Consider the following 13904-nt stretch of genomic DNA (forward strand, 5'->3'; position numbering starts at 1 on the left):
GTAGTTCTGTGCTTACTCATTTCTCTTCTCTCCTCTCTCCTTCTGTCGCTTTCAGCAGGTATTTCTGCCTCCGGAGCGGCAGAGTCTGGATCTGTGGTTGTGGGCCACTTGCTGTCCACGTGTTCCTGCTCGACAACTGCTACGACAGTTGTTGTCTTTGGCTCTGTTACTAATACTGACATTATTATTCATATAGCTGTCATTCCTAATATTATTAATTTATTAATATTAACAGTACAATTACATTTCTACTATTTTAAAAATTCTAGGTGGTATTTGCATTGAGCCCCCAGTTTTGTTGGCTTCTAGTGATGGCTGATTGGTGTTGGTTGTGACTGTCACTGCCAATATTTCTGTGGGTTTAAGTATCACTCACATTTTATTTACTGTCCAGATGACAGATATTATAACTGAAGTGCTCCAAATACAGACATTTTAAATATTATATTTTTTAGCACTACAGTGACACTTAAATTAGTTTAATGCTATTACTTTATGTGCTGCTGCAGCTTCACTGCATGTACCTTTTCTGCTTGAAAAGCATGGAGAATCATTTAAATCATTTAAAGGTACATTAATTGCATAAAAGTACCATAAAAAGTGGTTGCATACAATGACTATATTTTATAAAGTTTTATGGAAATACAAATAGTTTGGGAGGTTACATCAGAAGAGTTATATTGTTTCACCATTTTAAACAGTAAGCACATTTCTTTCTGTGTTGTAACCCATGAGCAGTGTTTGAGGACTTTATCAGTTAACAAAGGTTTACTTTCTGGAAAAAAATGTCTACTTTGGCCCTAGTAATCAGGTTAAGAGCTGTTTGCATGACAAATTCAAACATCCCACTCTGGGTAAAGGGCAATGTTGCAGAACTCAGCTTAATGTAACCCTTATACCATTGTCACCATGGAAGGAATGCGCAGAACACAATGCTTTAAAATTGGAGAATATTCTAGAATGAGATATAAAGTACAAACATACAACATAACTTAACAATATAAATATAGCCACAAGCTGCAATTCCGGGGTTCAAACCAACACAGACCGTTTAAAGGTTTTGATCTGGACCTGGTCAAATGTGGCCTAGACATGAAAGAAGCAGTGCATTTTCACAAATAGAATGAAGAAACAATTTCTTATTCATAGTCTGATTCATGATATGCCACACACATTTTTTTGCCTGTGTAATGCTGCCTAGCTGTCGATTTGAAGGAAACGTTGACGGCATGTTTCATGGTTCTTATGTGGACATATCCTGGAAGTTTTGAGATGACTGGACAAACAATGCATGATTAATAATCTGAAATGTGGTATGACACATGGTATGACATATCCTGTAAGTTTTGTGATGATTGGCCCATCGTTTGTTGACTTTGATCTATTTATGTGCTGAGCCACACCCCTTTTAAAGTTCATTGGTCAATATCTTGAAAACTAAATGAGATATCAACAAGCTTTAAAAGCTTTATCCAATGATGATGATCCACTGAAAATTTGGTAGCAATCGGACCTACGGTTTAGGAGGAGATGTCAAAAATGTGTTTTTCAAAAAATTCAAAATGGCAGAAAATCTATTTAGGCGGACTTAAGTGGTCCAAGAGTCATTATAAAATAATAATGATAATGATAATAATATCTCCGGAATATTATTATCATTATCATTATTATTTGTTGTCTGCCGCTTCGGGGCTTGAACCCCTAATTAAAGAGCTCTAGAATACTTACACCTACTGCATGTAAAGCTTATAAAGTAAAATCTTTTTTGAGAGATGTTACAGCTCCTTATTATTATCCAACCACCTGCAGTAGCAAATTAATTGGTGAATGCATTAGTACTGTACAAAATGGATGGACAAAACTTGAAATAATTTTGATCCTGTCCAACGATTTGTCAGGTTTTTATACCCTGGTTCTGTAGAAAAATATGCCTTTTTCATTTTTATCGTTGTAATGAACTGTGAACCTGTGTTGAACTTTGAACCTTACCTGATTTCTTTTGATTGCAGTCAGCCTTATACACTAATTTAAACAACTTGAAGTCTATACATTTGATTGACTTCTGGGATACCTAGACATCACATAGAGGGGTTGCATATTGAGTGAGTGCATGTGTGTCTCTGTGTGTGAAGTGGGGGTGGATGGTATCAGAGGCTATTTAACAGACGCTGACTCAGAGGCTCATGTCAGTCAGTCATGGGTCGTCCTTGGATTCAGATGTGGACATGGGCACTGTGTGTCTTCGTGAGTTGGATGTGTGTGGGTCAAGCAGTGGCAGGACCGTAAGTTTACCTGTACTGTCAAAATAGTATATTAGCATATGTTTTTGTGTGTGTGTGTGTAATTTAGTTTTAACTAGTTTACATGCATCTTGGATAATGATTGTTTTGCTGCATAATCCTCTGGGTTGGCATTGCTTCCATATGAGATCCAGTGAAGTATCTACTGTATGTGTGTATGTTTCTGTGGCTGTAGGCAGTACATGGTAGCCATTCCTGCAGTTCTTGAAGCTGGAGCTGAAACCAAAGTCTGTGCGAGTCTCCTGCAGCCCAACGAAACTCTGATCATGAGCGTCACTTTGATGTCCCAAGAGCACAATATAGCCCTTCTCAAGGAGACGTCCAGTATAGAGTTTCATACCTGCACTCAATTTAAGGTCAGCTCTCGAGATTGGCTTTCAGTCATTTACACAACATTCTTTGGAAATGTGTTAATTAAAATACAGCACTCTTTAAAGTGAAAACAGTTTTTTCAGTAAGAGTTAATGGCTCTCTTGGTGTTACTGTCACAGGCTCCTTTAGTGCAGAATGAAGTGGTGCAGAAGTTGGAGGTGGAGGTACGAGGTGACAATTTTTACTCCAAAGAAGTCAGGAAGGTCATGATCAAAGTCTATCAACCAATGACATTTGTCCAAACAGATAAACCAATCTACCTCCCTGGACAAACAGGTAACCTTGAGCTGATTATCTATGATGTTGTACACAATATGGTACCATGTATAGACGGCTTTCCCCTTTACAAACTATTGCAGATGTGCGTGTAGGAAGCGAATTGCCACAATGTCATAATATCTTATATGTGGACATTTTCAGGATTTAAAAATAAAGCAACATGATGGAAACCAGTAAAATTACTGTTTAGAAGTGAATTTGTATGTATGTAACTCATCCTTTTCTAAAACAATTTTACTAAACATCACATGTCAATAGACATCTGTATCATATTTGTAATGTCAAACTTTTACAATTTGTCATTAAACAGCCATAAACATGTGAGCCATCTCACCTTAAAACGTGTTTTTTCATCACCAGTTTCTGTGCAACTATCCACCACTTTAATGAAATGCAGGGCTGTGACCCGTCTGTAACCTCCCAGATTTCAGCCCACTGCATGCTGGAATTGGTTTAGATGCCCTGTGCCAAGACACTGTACTGTTCTAATGTTAAAGAATGCAAAACAGACAACGGAGGGAGTAATGTAAAAGCCAGTGGTAAATGATCTATTATTGTGACCTTATCTAACTTGTAAGTTTGTTAGTGATGTAATTTGATGTAATTTCTGAGTTGACAGAAGATGTCAGTTTCAGTAGACTTTCAGGATGTTTCACACTGGTGTAGATTAGCTGTAAAAGCATCATATAATCTCTTTGCATTTCTCTCAGTGCATTTCAGAGTCATTACACTGGACACCAAGTTCAGACCTGCCAGTCAGCTGGTAAGTGTTTGAACTCTCCTTTCTCTTACGTCTCATTTAGAGATGTCCCGAGCCGATCCAAAAGATCAGTATTGGGGCTCATCTGGGCATATTTTAATGGATCTAATGCCTAAACGCCATCATCGCCAAACGGAGTAACTTGATGGCAGTCTAAAAAACAGCTGGTGTCTGTACTCAGCCAAAGATCCACTGTGTAACATCACAGTACAATCAGAGGGAACTGAGTGTTTCTGTTGTCCCAACAACTGCAACAGAGTGAGACGTCTACACAATATTAGGACTTGGATTGGGATCAGGGCCAAAAAAAACGTAACTGGGACATCCCTGATTTCATTTATGAACCACAGTATTAGTGATAGGCTGCTGTTCTATAATGGTGCAGGTTTTAATTTGTGATCCTGAATATATACAACAGCTAGTGGAGTTAAAAGAAACAGAAGTTACCTAATGAACTGACCGACATGGGTCTGCCCTTTAACAAGAGTTATGTCTCTAATCGATCAGATCCTGATGAAGCTCTGGGTCAATAGTACAACCAGGGCGCCTTTAGGTAAACTTGCCGGTGCTGCGTTTAAACATTTTTCTGTAATAAATTTATTGAACCCTGACTCAAGTTTCTCATTTTGCAGCATTTTGTTGCAGAAAATACATTTTGAAGTGATAACAATGAAACTCTAATAAATAAATAAATAGAATTGTGTAAGTTTTTCTAAAAAAGCTATGAATCAGAATGACAGATACTCTTTTCCTGTTAATGTATGTTACACATACCTGTACACTGATTGTAAAACATCAGAGCAGTGACTGCTCATCACCATCATCACTGTTTTCTCATTGATTAAATAAAGACAAATGTCTTGCCCAGACTCATTAGGACACTGTGTGATGAGAACAATATAAAACAACAAATCTCTCTTGCTTTTTTGCAGTACAATATCATCGAAATTGAGGTAAGACAATATCCACACACCATTTTTTTTTCTTATGTAATTTCAGCATGTTACCATCCTAGACACATCAAGAGCCTAAGCTTTCTGTGAGGTCAGCATTTTAGTGTATAGCCCACCCTCTATGAAATTTTTGATGGCAATTCTGATTTCAGTTAAAAAATGAATTGCTATTTATTATTATAAACAAAGGGCCCTTCAAATGTGGCTTTTAAGGAGTTGTGACAATATACAGTGTGTACTGTGGCAGGATATTTTACACTGAACAACTTGAACAGGCATTTATGAACAATGAAGGTAAGTATAAGAACAGTACATTTTGAACAGCAAACATCACTGAAAATGTATCTGTTTTCTAATAATCTGTTATATAATGACAACACATACCAGATCAATATGTTTTAATGGCTGCATTTGTCTTTCTTATTTGTCCCTTATCCTTCTTAAATCAAGTTAATGTGGTTTGACAAAAAACATTCTTAACTCAAGCTCCACTTACTAGCATTTTCTGGATATTCTAACAGCCTCTAACGGTCTTCATCAGCAGATGGAGTTTGCTCAGTTTTTGTGGTTTTGTTTTTTGCATGGCACAAACTCCACTCCAAGATATGGCTAATAAAAGCTAGCAAATGGACCTTTAGTTAAGATTGTTTTTGTCAAACTACATTAAACTTGATTTTAAAAGGATGTGGAGCAAATACCAATATATTTGTAACTGTAACTGGACACTAATATTAGCCTGCCAGTGCACTGGTCGGGATCTGTTTGAGTAGTTTCAAATAATATGTTGTCAAAGTGTCTGCTTCAAGCTTTCTTAAAAGCGCTTTAAGTAAAAATGATGTTTTTCACACTGAGAGTCAACAAGTACAACTGTACACTATCCAAATGTATGGCCCAGTTTCATCTGATTTCTTGTTGAAGGAGATAAAGGAACAACGAGCTGCATCACTGTATTTCTGTGTGGCATGTACATTTTCTCCATGTATTCACATTATTATCTTATTTTTGTCATAAATACATGTTCTTCCATTTGCCTTACTGAACAGGATGCTAACAACAACAGGATTGGGCAGTGGCTGAATGAAACGTCGAATGGTAAAATATTGCAGCTTTCTTACTCCTTGAACTCTGAGGCCCGTGAAGGAACCTACCAAGTCATTGTGTTGATTGGTGAAAATAAACTATATCACAGCTTCAAGGTGGAAAAATATGGTAAGTTATTAAGTTTTTTACCTTCCATTCCAATGCATTTATAATGAAGCATGCTAACAATCACATTTTGTCCCCAGTTTTGCCTAAATTTGACATAAAAATAAATGCATCTGATGAAGTAAGTATTGAGCAGGAAGAAATCAAAGCTGAAGTATGTGGAAAGTAAGTAAAAGCCTTTCACTCATTACACTCTTAAATAATCTAAAACAGGTCCAGTTTGGTGAGTGAATGACTTCTTTTCAACAACACAATGTGTTTTTTTTCTATGTCTGTCTAATTAGGTATACATACGGACAGCCTGTGCCAGGCAGTGCTGAAGTTGAGGTGTGTCGACCTCTTAATCCCTATTTTTATCGTGCCCTTGTAATTACTCCTGAACATCCAGATGGAATCCCTGACATAACTGCCCCATGCTACAAGGATACAAAACAGGTACGGTTGCCATAGCAACAGTCTCATCTTGCTGCTGAAACAAGGTGCATATAAAGGTAGACCTTACATATGCCCAAACAGCTTGTATGTATACTGGATAACAACTGGTCTTGCCTGGTGACAATGATTAGTTTCAGCATGTTTGTGTCCGTTGCTTTCAGCATGCTCAGAGAGCTTTTGAAGTGCGTTTTCCAGTTGCAAAAACCAGATTTAGAAAATAACAGCTTTGCATTTTGGCCAGGTTTGAATTTTCCAAATTCTTGCATGCAGAAAAAACAAAGCATTCCATTGACACCTGGACAGCCGTAGAGCCAAAGAAACTCCAGATGCCACGTTTCCTGAAATCTTAGTGTTCTTGGGTCAGCATGTTTGGGCTCCTCTTTCTGCCTTCTTCCTTCTTCCTCCTCCTGTGTCTGATGTGTTTCTTTTGCATCTTACAGGAAAACAGAGCAAGGTTATAGATAATGTTACTTTAAAATGAATGAACTAAGCTTCTGATGCAATGACCAATTACCACCAAATTTCAAATATTGAAGGAAAATTAAAGTTATAGTGTGTTAAGTGGAAATTGGTATTACCAAAAGTATTATGGAAAAATGTTCTGAAAAATGTATACAAACATATGTTTTGAAATGAAACTACAAGTTTTGTAAGTTTATTGTCCCTTCTATGCACTGAGCTCATTAAGGATAAACTCTTATCACTATAGGAGTTATATGTTTTCTACAACCAACATCACAGTTTAGTGTCCAGGTATGTTGTCACTACACCTCAAAAATCACTTTGACTTTATGGACTGAATTTCTACCAGCAACTCAGTGCTCCCCCCTCACTTTTCCTTTCTTCATACGTCAACAACAGCACATAGATGCCGACTTGGAAAGGTGTGCTAAACTGTCAAGCTATATTTAATTTTTTATGAGATAATTGAGTATGTAACCTATAGCTATCAATAAATTCACCACACGTTACTGATGCTAAATTAAACCTGACCTTCATGTTATGTCTGCAGCTTCCCAACAGCCATTTTGAAGAAAATATTAAAATTAAAAATTAAACCTTTTCGATTCATAAAAAAACACGGCTGCACTTCATTTTATGGTACACTAATAACCTAACGTAATAAGTCGTATTTTGTATCAAATTAGACCGAAACTAGAAATTATCTTCTTTATTAGACAGTAAACAAACACAGTTATACCCTAATTAGACACCATACACCTAAATTATGCTGTAATTACAAACCGCATATAATGCTGTATTAGACTCAAAATATACTATATTTAGACACTATTAAACCAATTTATACTCTAATTATAATTTAATTAGGAGATCATAATACACCATTAGACACCATTTTACAAGATCCTAGTCTAATTAAATCAAATACAATACCAAATCAGATCCAAAATATGTGTGTGTATTTACATGTGCACATGTGTTCTGAATGCGTGCATGACTGATGGGTAAGATTCTTTGGCGAGAGATGACAAGACAGGACACACACACAGAGTCACGAGTCGATCTTCAATCAGACGGGATTTAATATCAGCTGAGAAGTAGTACAAGGAATACTCAAAGAACCAAGAAAAGCTTAACCTATAAATACCATTCTAGACATTGACCTTAAACCGTAGTTGGGGCAACCCTTCTTGGTTACCTTCAAAACGTATTTATCTTACTTTCCTGGACCCTCAAGACACATCTGGAAACTCTTTTCACCTGGGGCCCTGTCCTTTACGTAACATCAGAACATGTCATTCCTAACCCGGGGGTCCCATAATGTTCCAATTGATGTATTGTAGATAAACACATGCAACTTCAACATGGATGGACCGATATTCAACCTAACAATGACAGAGATAGAGAAGCATCTCTTAAACTGTACAATGTGTGTTAAGTTAAAATTAGTGAAGATTTGAAGTTGAGTGTTTGAATGTGTCTTCATAGCTTGAACTGCGAATACTGAAAAAACATGTTAATGTATTAAGGAGTAATAAGGGTATGTAATGGGGGAAAGTTTAAAATGTCCTTCCGTTCACTTTTTCATTTTTTTTTATTTAATTTTATCTCATTTTATTGTACTTTCTAGACGGACATGAAAGGCTGTGCCACTTTTACCTTCAAGATGTCAACTTTCACAAAACTTGACCAAAAGGTGTTGCAAGATGCACTGGACCTCCGTGCCAAAGTGGAGGAGGAGGGGACAGGCAAGTATAATATTTTATGTTATATTTATGTTTTAAAAAGAGAGTTAGTGTATTTTTGAAAATTACAATGTCCTGTATTTAACAATATGGCATACACACTGATGTAACGTGGAGGCTTGTTGTACAGGTATTTCACACCCACAACAGAAGAGAATAACGATTTCATATGTTGTTGGAAAGCTGTCCTTCATTGACACACCCAAGATTTATGACCAAGGATCAAATGTGGAGGGCAAAGTAAGTGCATGTGCTCTTCACTTCTTCTGTGTGCAAATGAAGCCATGTGCATTCTCAGTGATACAACTTTGTGCTTCTAACAGGTTAAAGCAGTTTATTACAATAATACACCCATTCCTGATATGCCAGTGTACCTGTTTGAGGGTGAAAGGTGGTCAGCACGTCGGGTACAGAACCTCACAACTGACAGTGATGGTGTCGCCACTTTCTCATTCAGCACAACTAATGTTAAAGGGGACATCCGCCTCCACGTAAGTAACAAGTAGCACTAAAACTATAGCCTGTAAGCCAGCATTTGTTAGTCACATCACTTCTTTCATGAAGATGATAACGCAGCCCAAAAGCTGAAACCTAACCTCTCAATATGCTGGCCATATTGGAAATGTTTACTATTTCTATACCTCAACATTTGCTTTGGCTGTAAAAACTGAACTGACTTTCCAAAACGTTCTTCTACCTCAACCACCATGAGCTCATTTATGGGTTTCTCTTCTGCACCCTAGGTTAACAACAAACCGACACTGGACTACAGTGCTTATAGAACGGCATACTATGAGGCTGGAGATCACGTAGTGTCTGTGGCCCAACTTCCTTCTCCTGATACTAAAACAGTCAGCTCCCTGGAGGTGAAGAAGAAAGATAAACTACTTCTCTGTGACAGAGAAGAGGACATCTCCATCAAATACACTGTAGTTGGAGAGGCCCAGGGCTCTGTGGATGTGATGTATCTGGTGAGTGGTGTGTGAAGTATTTCTCAGCTTGTCACTAGTTCTCTTCCAGAGACATGGACATAGCAAAGATGCTTTTTTAAATGACCTTTTTATCAGATTAATGACACCTGATTTATAGGAACACACTTATGCCATTGATCAACTTAACTGGTGAGACTGGTGACACCAAAACTGTCCATGTTATCCAGGACATTTCATGTTGTGCTACATGGTAACATTTTAGCATGGACTGTGCTGAGTAATAGTAATATATGAGACCACGACCAAACACTGGTTGGCCTGCAAACATAAAGCTGCTCTCATTTGATTTTGAGAAACAATTAAGTGTCATTATTTGCGAGGCTACCACAAATCAAGCAACAGCTGTTTAATAGCAAAGTTGTCTTAAGAAAGTTTGTAGATTCATGAATTCAAACTGAACTATTATTGCATCAATGAAGCCTTTCTCACAAAGTTTGCCAAGTGACATTAGGGGTAACCCTGGATAATTGTTTACACTGCAAGCAGTGTACTGGGAACACTGGAAAACACAGCCTCTATGGCAGGGAAATAGCTTTAACTAGTGTCTGTCAGTAATAAATAAAATGCACAATAGAATATTATGAGGCTACTTTGTGAATAGAACATGTTTTATAGACTCAATGATATATCATATGCAATAATAAAAAGCACACTATGCTCCAATGACAGTGACCAGCCTTTTGCTTATCATACTGCAAAATGGCTGTCAATAGTCAAGATTCAAAATGTTGCAAATTTTAACCAAATTGACATCTATGTTTGTTTCATGTATTCATTTGAGGAAGGTTACAGTCTCCTCATCGCTCCACACAGATCTGATGTTTTCGTTTGCTGCCATTTTTTTGGTCTTTTCAGTAGAGCAGAAGCTTCAGTGAATGTTTAGGTCACATGCTTAATTTACATCATGAATTATTTGCTAAGCCTGTTTCCAATGCATTTTGCTTTTATCAACAACCTCAGCCAAGCGTAAACTTTTTTTGCAATTAAAATACTACTCCACCAATTGATCAAGATGGACAGTTTAAAAAAGGGATTAAAACATGCAGCAGAACCAGAGATATTGACTTTTTTTATTCCATATATTCTTTTTCCTTGTCAAAACCTGGTGCCTACATTACCCACAATGCTACTTGTGAGATTTGAGTGTGTTATGCTAGTAGCGGCTGATGTAGCCTCGAGCCGATATCAGAGATGAGGAGCAGACTACAGAGCTCACTTCTTTCTAACTCCACACACAGATTTTTTTCAATTTCAAATTTGTAGTCTTCTGACTCTGCCTCTGCCTCAAGTGACATCACTAGAGACAGTTTATCAGACCTTCAGGCGGCTCCCTTTGGAGCCACAAAAGGCTTTATGCAACTTCTCTCCAACACCTGTAAACATTTTGATAGAATAGAATAAAATTGGCGGAGTTCCCCTTTTGATGAATGTCACTGCAGGAATCAATAATTTCATCATATTTCATTAAATATGCCACTCTGAATATGTTGATGTTGCATTTGATTGGTTGTTTGCTACATACCCCTCCTTTTTCACTTTTTGCACAAGAACATAGTTGATTTGGTGAACCCAGAGTTAACAGTGCCACTTGGTAACCAGAGAGTTGTGAGACCAGTTATTCAGGATCACCAGTGTTTAGTTTAGTAAAGCCAGATACCAGAGCCAGAGTAAGTTACACTTTCTTTGTGAGACTGGCCCCAGGTCTGTTTTTAGAACAACTGTATTATAGTCAAGCAACTACTTTTTGATGTCCTACACTCTGAACTTGTACGGCAAACCTATAAACATATTCCACTAAGAGCTTAAGAACATGACAAATAACCACACACCAGAACAGCAGACGGTGTTGTAACTGCTGTTAAAGTAAATGAAGTTCAACTGTTGCAATAATCATTCTTTGTGTCGTTTTCTCTCAAATTCTCCAGGTCTTATCCAGAGGAGCCATTATCATGCAAGGAGTTAAACAGGTTGAAGTGAAAGATAAATCAGGTGGATGACGTCTAAAAATGACTCTTTAAATTAGCATGGCCAATTCACTTTTGAACTGCATTTTTATCGATCTATGGAAGCATGTGAATAATGATTGTTGTTGATAACAGTTGGTCTGATGTTTCAGTGTTTGAGGGCGAGGTGTCCTTTAAGTTGAAAGTGTCTGCAGAGATAGCACCACACGTCCAGGTTGTGGCTTACGCCATCCTCCCCAGTGAGACTGTGATCGCCCACAGTGCTGACTTCTCCACCGAGAAGTGCTTCAGTCACAAGGTCAGTGTGAGAAGATGTGTGGCAGAGACTGTGCTCGTCAGATTTAGGGGTAGAATCAAAGTGTATATTAGTTCTGTTACAAAAGGTCAATATGTAAAGTAGGACATATTTTTTTGTAGAAATGATAAATACCACACTAGTTGTCAAATGAATTACTTGAATTACTGACTTTACCTGATATTCCACATGTATGGTTGTCCATCCATCCATCCATCTTCTTCCGCTTATCCGGGGCCGGGTCGCGGGGGCAGCAGTCTAAGCAGGGACTCCCAGACTTCCTTCGCCCCAGACACTTCCTCCAGCTCCTCCGGGGGGATCCCGAGGCGTTCCCAGGCCAGCCGAGAGACATAGTCCCTCCAGCGTGTCCTGGGTCTTCCCGGGGCCGCCCGGTGGGACATGCCCAGAACACCTCCCGAGGGAGGCGTCCAGGAGGCATCCGGATCAGATGCCCTAGCCACCTCAGCTGGCTCCTCTCGACGTGGAGGAGCAGCGGCTCTACTCCGAGCTCCCCGTGTGACTGAGCTCCTCACCCTATCTCTAAGGGAGCGCCCAGCCACTCGGCGGAGGAAGCCCATTTCGGCCGCTTGTATCCGCGATCTTGTCCTTTCGGTCACTACCCAAAGCTCATGACCATAGGTGAGGGCAGGGCGTAGATTGACCGGTAAATCGAGAGCTTTGTCTTTCGACTCAGCTCCTTCTTTACCACAACGGTCCGATACAGCGCCCGCATCACTGCAGACGCTGCACCGATCCGCCTGTCAATCTCACGCTCCATCCGTCCCTCACTCGTGAACAAGACCCCGAGATACTTAAACTCCTCCACTTGGGGCAAGGACTCCCCACCCACGCGAAGAGAGCAAACCACCTTTTTCCGGTCAAGAACCATGGCCTCAGATTTGGAAGAGCTGATTCTCATCCCAGCTGCTTCACACTCGGCTGCAAACCGTCCCAGTGCATGCTGCAGGTCCTGGTTTGAAGAAGCCATCAGAACGACATCATCTGCAAACAGCAGAGATGAGATCCTGTGGTTCCCAAACCGGACACCCTCCGCCCCTGACTGCGCCTAGAAATTCTGTCCATATAAATTATGAACAGAACCGGTGACAAAGGGCAGCCCTGGCGGAGTCCAACATGCACCGGGAACAGGTCTGACTTACTGCCGGCAATGCGAACACAGCTCCTGCTCCGGTTATACAGGGACCGGACAGCCCTTAGCAAAGGGCCCCGGACCCCATACTCCCAGAGCACTCCCCACAAAGCGCCCCGGGCACACGGTCGAATGCCTTCTCCAGATCCACAAAGCACATGTGGACTGGTTGGGCAAACTCCCATGAACCCTCGAGCACCCGATGGAGAGTATAGAGCTGGTCCAGTGTTCCACGACCGGGACGAAAACCACTCTGCTCCTCCTGAATCCGAGGTTCGACTATCGGACGAATTCTCCTCTCCAGTACCCTGGAATAGACCTTACCGGGGAGGCTGAGAAGTGTGATCCCTCTGTGATTGGAACACACCCTCCGGTCCCCCTTCTTATACAGAGGGACCACCACCCCGGTCTGCCAGTCCAGAGGCACTGTCCCAGACCGCCACGCGATGTTGCAGAGACGTGTCAGCCAAGACAGTCCCACAACATCCAGAGACTTAAGATACTCAGGACGGATCTCATCCACCCCCGAAGCCTTGCCACCAAGGAGCTTGCCAACAACCTCAGTGACTTCGGCCAGGGTGATGGATGAGTCCGCCTCCGGTCCCCAGCCTCCGCTTCCTCTTCGGAAGACGTGACAGCGGGATTGAGGAGATCCTCAAAGTATTCCTTCCACCGTCCGACAACATCCCCAGTCGAGGTCAACAGCTCTCCACCCCGCACCGTACAAGGTGTTGGTGAAGCACTGCTTCCCCCTCCTGAGCCGTCGGACGGTTTGCCAGAATTTCTTTGAGGCCGACCGATAGTCCTCCTCCATGGCCTCTCCGAACCTCTCCCAGTCCTGAGTTTTTGCCTCTGTGACCGCACGGGCTGCAGCACGCTTAGCCTGCCAGTACCTGTCAGCTGCCTCGGGAGTCCCACGAGCCAACAAGGCCCGATAGGACTCCTTCTTCAGCCTGACGGCATCCCTTACTTCCGGCGTCCACCACCGTGT

The 13904-nt window shown here is 40.5% G+C and overlaps 1 protein-coding gene across 1 annotated transcript in view; it reads left to right on the plus strand.

Annotated features, from left to right (window-relative positions):
• Window positions 1-2122: 2122 nt before the first annotated feature.
• Window positions 2123-13904, plus strand: part of LOC122878571 (alpha-2-macroglobulin-like) — a 28010-nt gene continuing 16228 nt past the window's right edge. The window contains exons 1-14 of the mRNA XM_044201466.1: window positions 2123-2282; window positions 2476-2656; window positions 2792-2948; window positions 3662-3714; window positions 4644-4664; window positions 5708-5873; window positions 5951-6035; window positions 6155-6305; window positions 8398-8515; window positions 8643-8752; window positions 8836-9003; window positions 9256-9483; window positions 11430-11493; window positions 11621-11766. Of these exons, the coding sequence (XP_044057401.1) occupies window positions 2197-2282; window positions 2476-2656; window positions 2792-2948; window positions 3662-3714; window positions 4644-4664; window positions 5708-5873; window positions 5951-6035; window positions 6155-6305; window positions 8398-8515; window positions 8643-8752; window positions 8836-9003; window positions 9256-9483; window positions 11430-11493; window positions 11621-11766 (1734 nt within the window). The 5' untranslated portion in view covers window positions 2123-2196. The remainder of the gene's footprint in view (window positions 2283-2475; window positions 2657-2791; window positions 2949-3661; window positions 3715-4643; window positions 4665-5707; window positions 5874-5950; window positions 6036-6154; window positions 6306-8397; window positions 8516-8642; window positions 8753-8835; window positions 9004-9255; window positions 9484-11429; window positions 11494-11620; window positions 11767-13904) is intronic.

The sequence above is a fragment of the Siniperca chuatsi genome, linkage group LG7, assembly GCF_020085105.1.
Source record: "Siniperca chuatsi isolate FFG_IHB_CAS linkage group LG7, ASM2008510v1, whole genome shotgun sequence".
NCBI classification, from domain to species: domain Eukaryota; kingdom Metazoa; phylum Chordata; class Actinopteri; order Centrarchiformes; family Sinipercidae; genus Siniperca; species Siniperca chuatsi.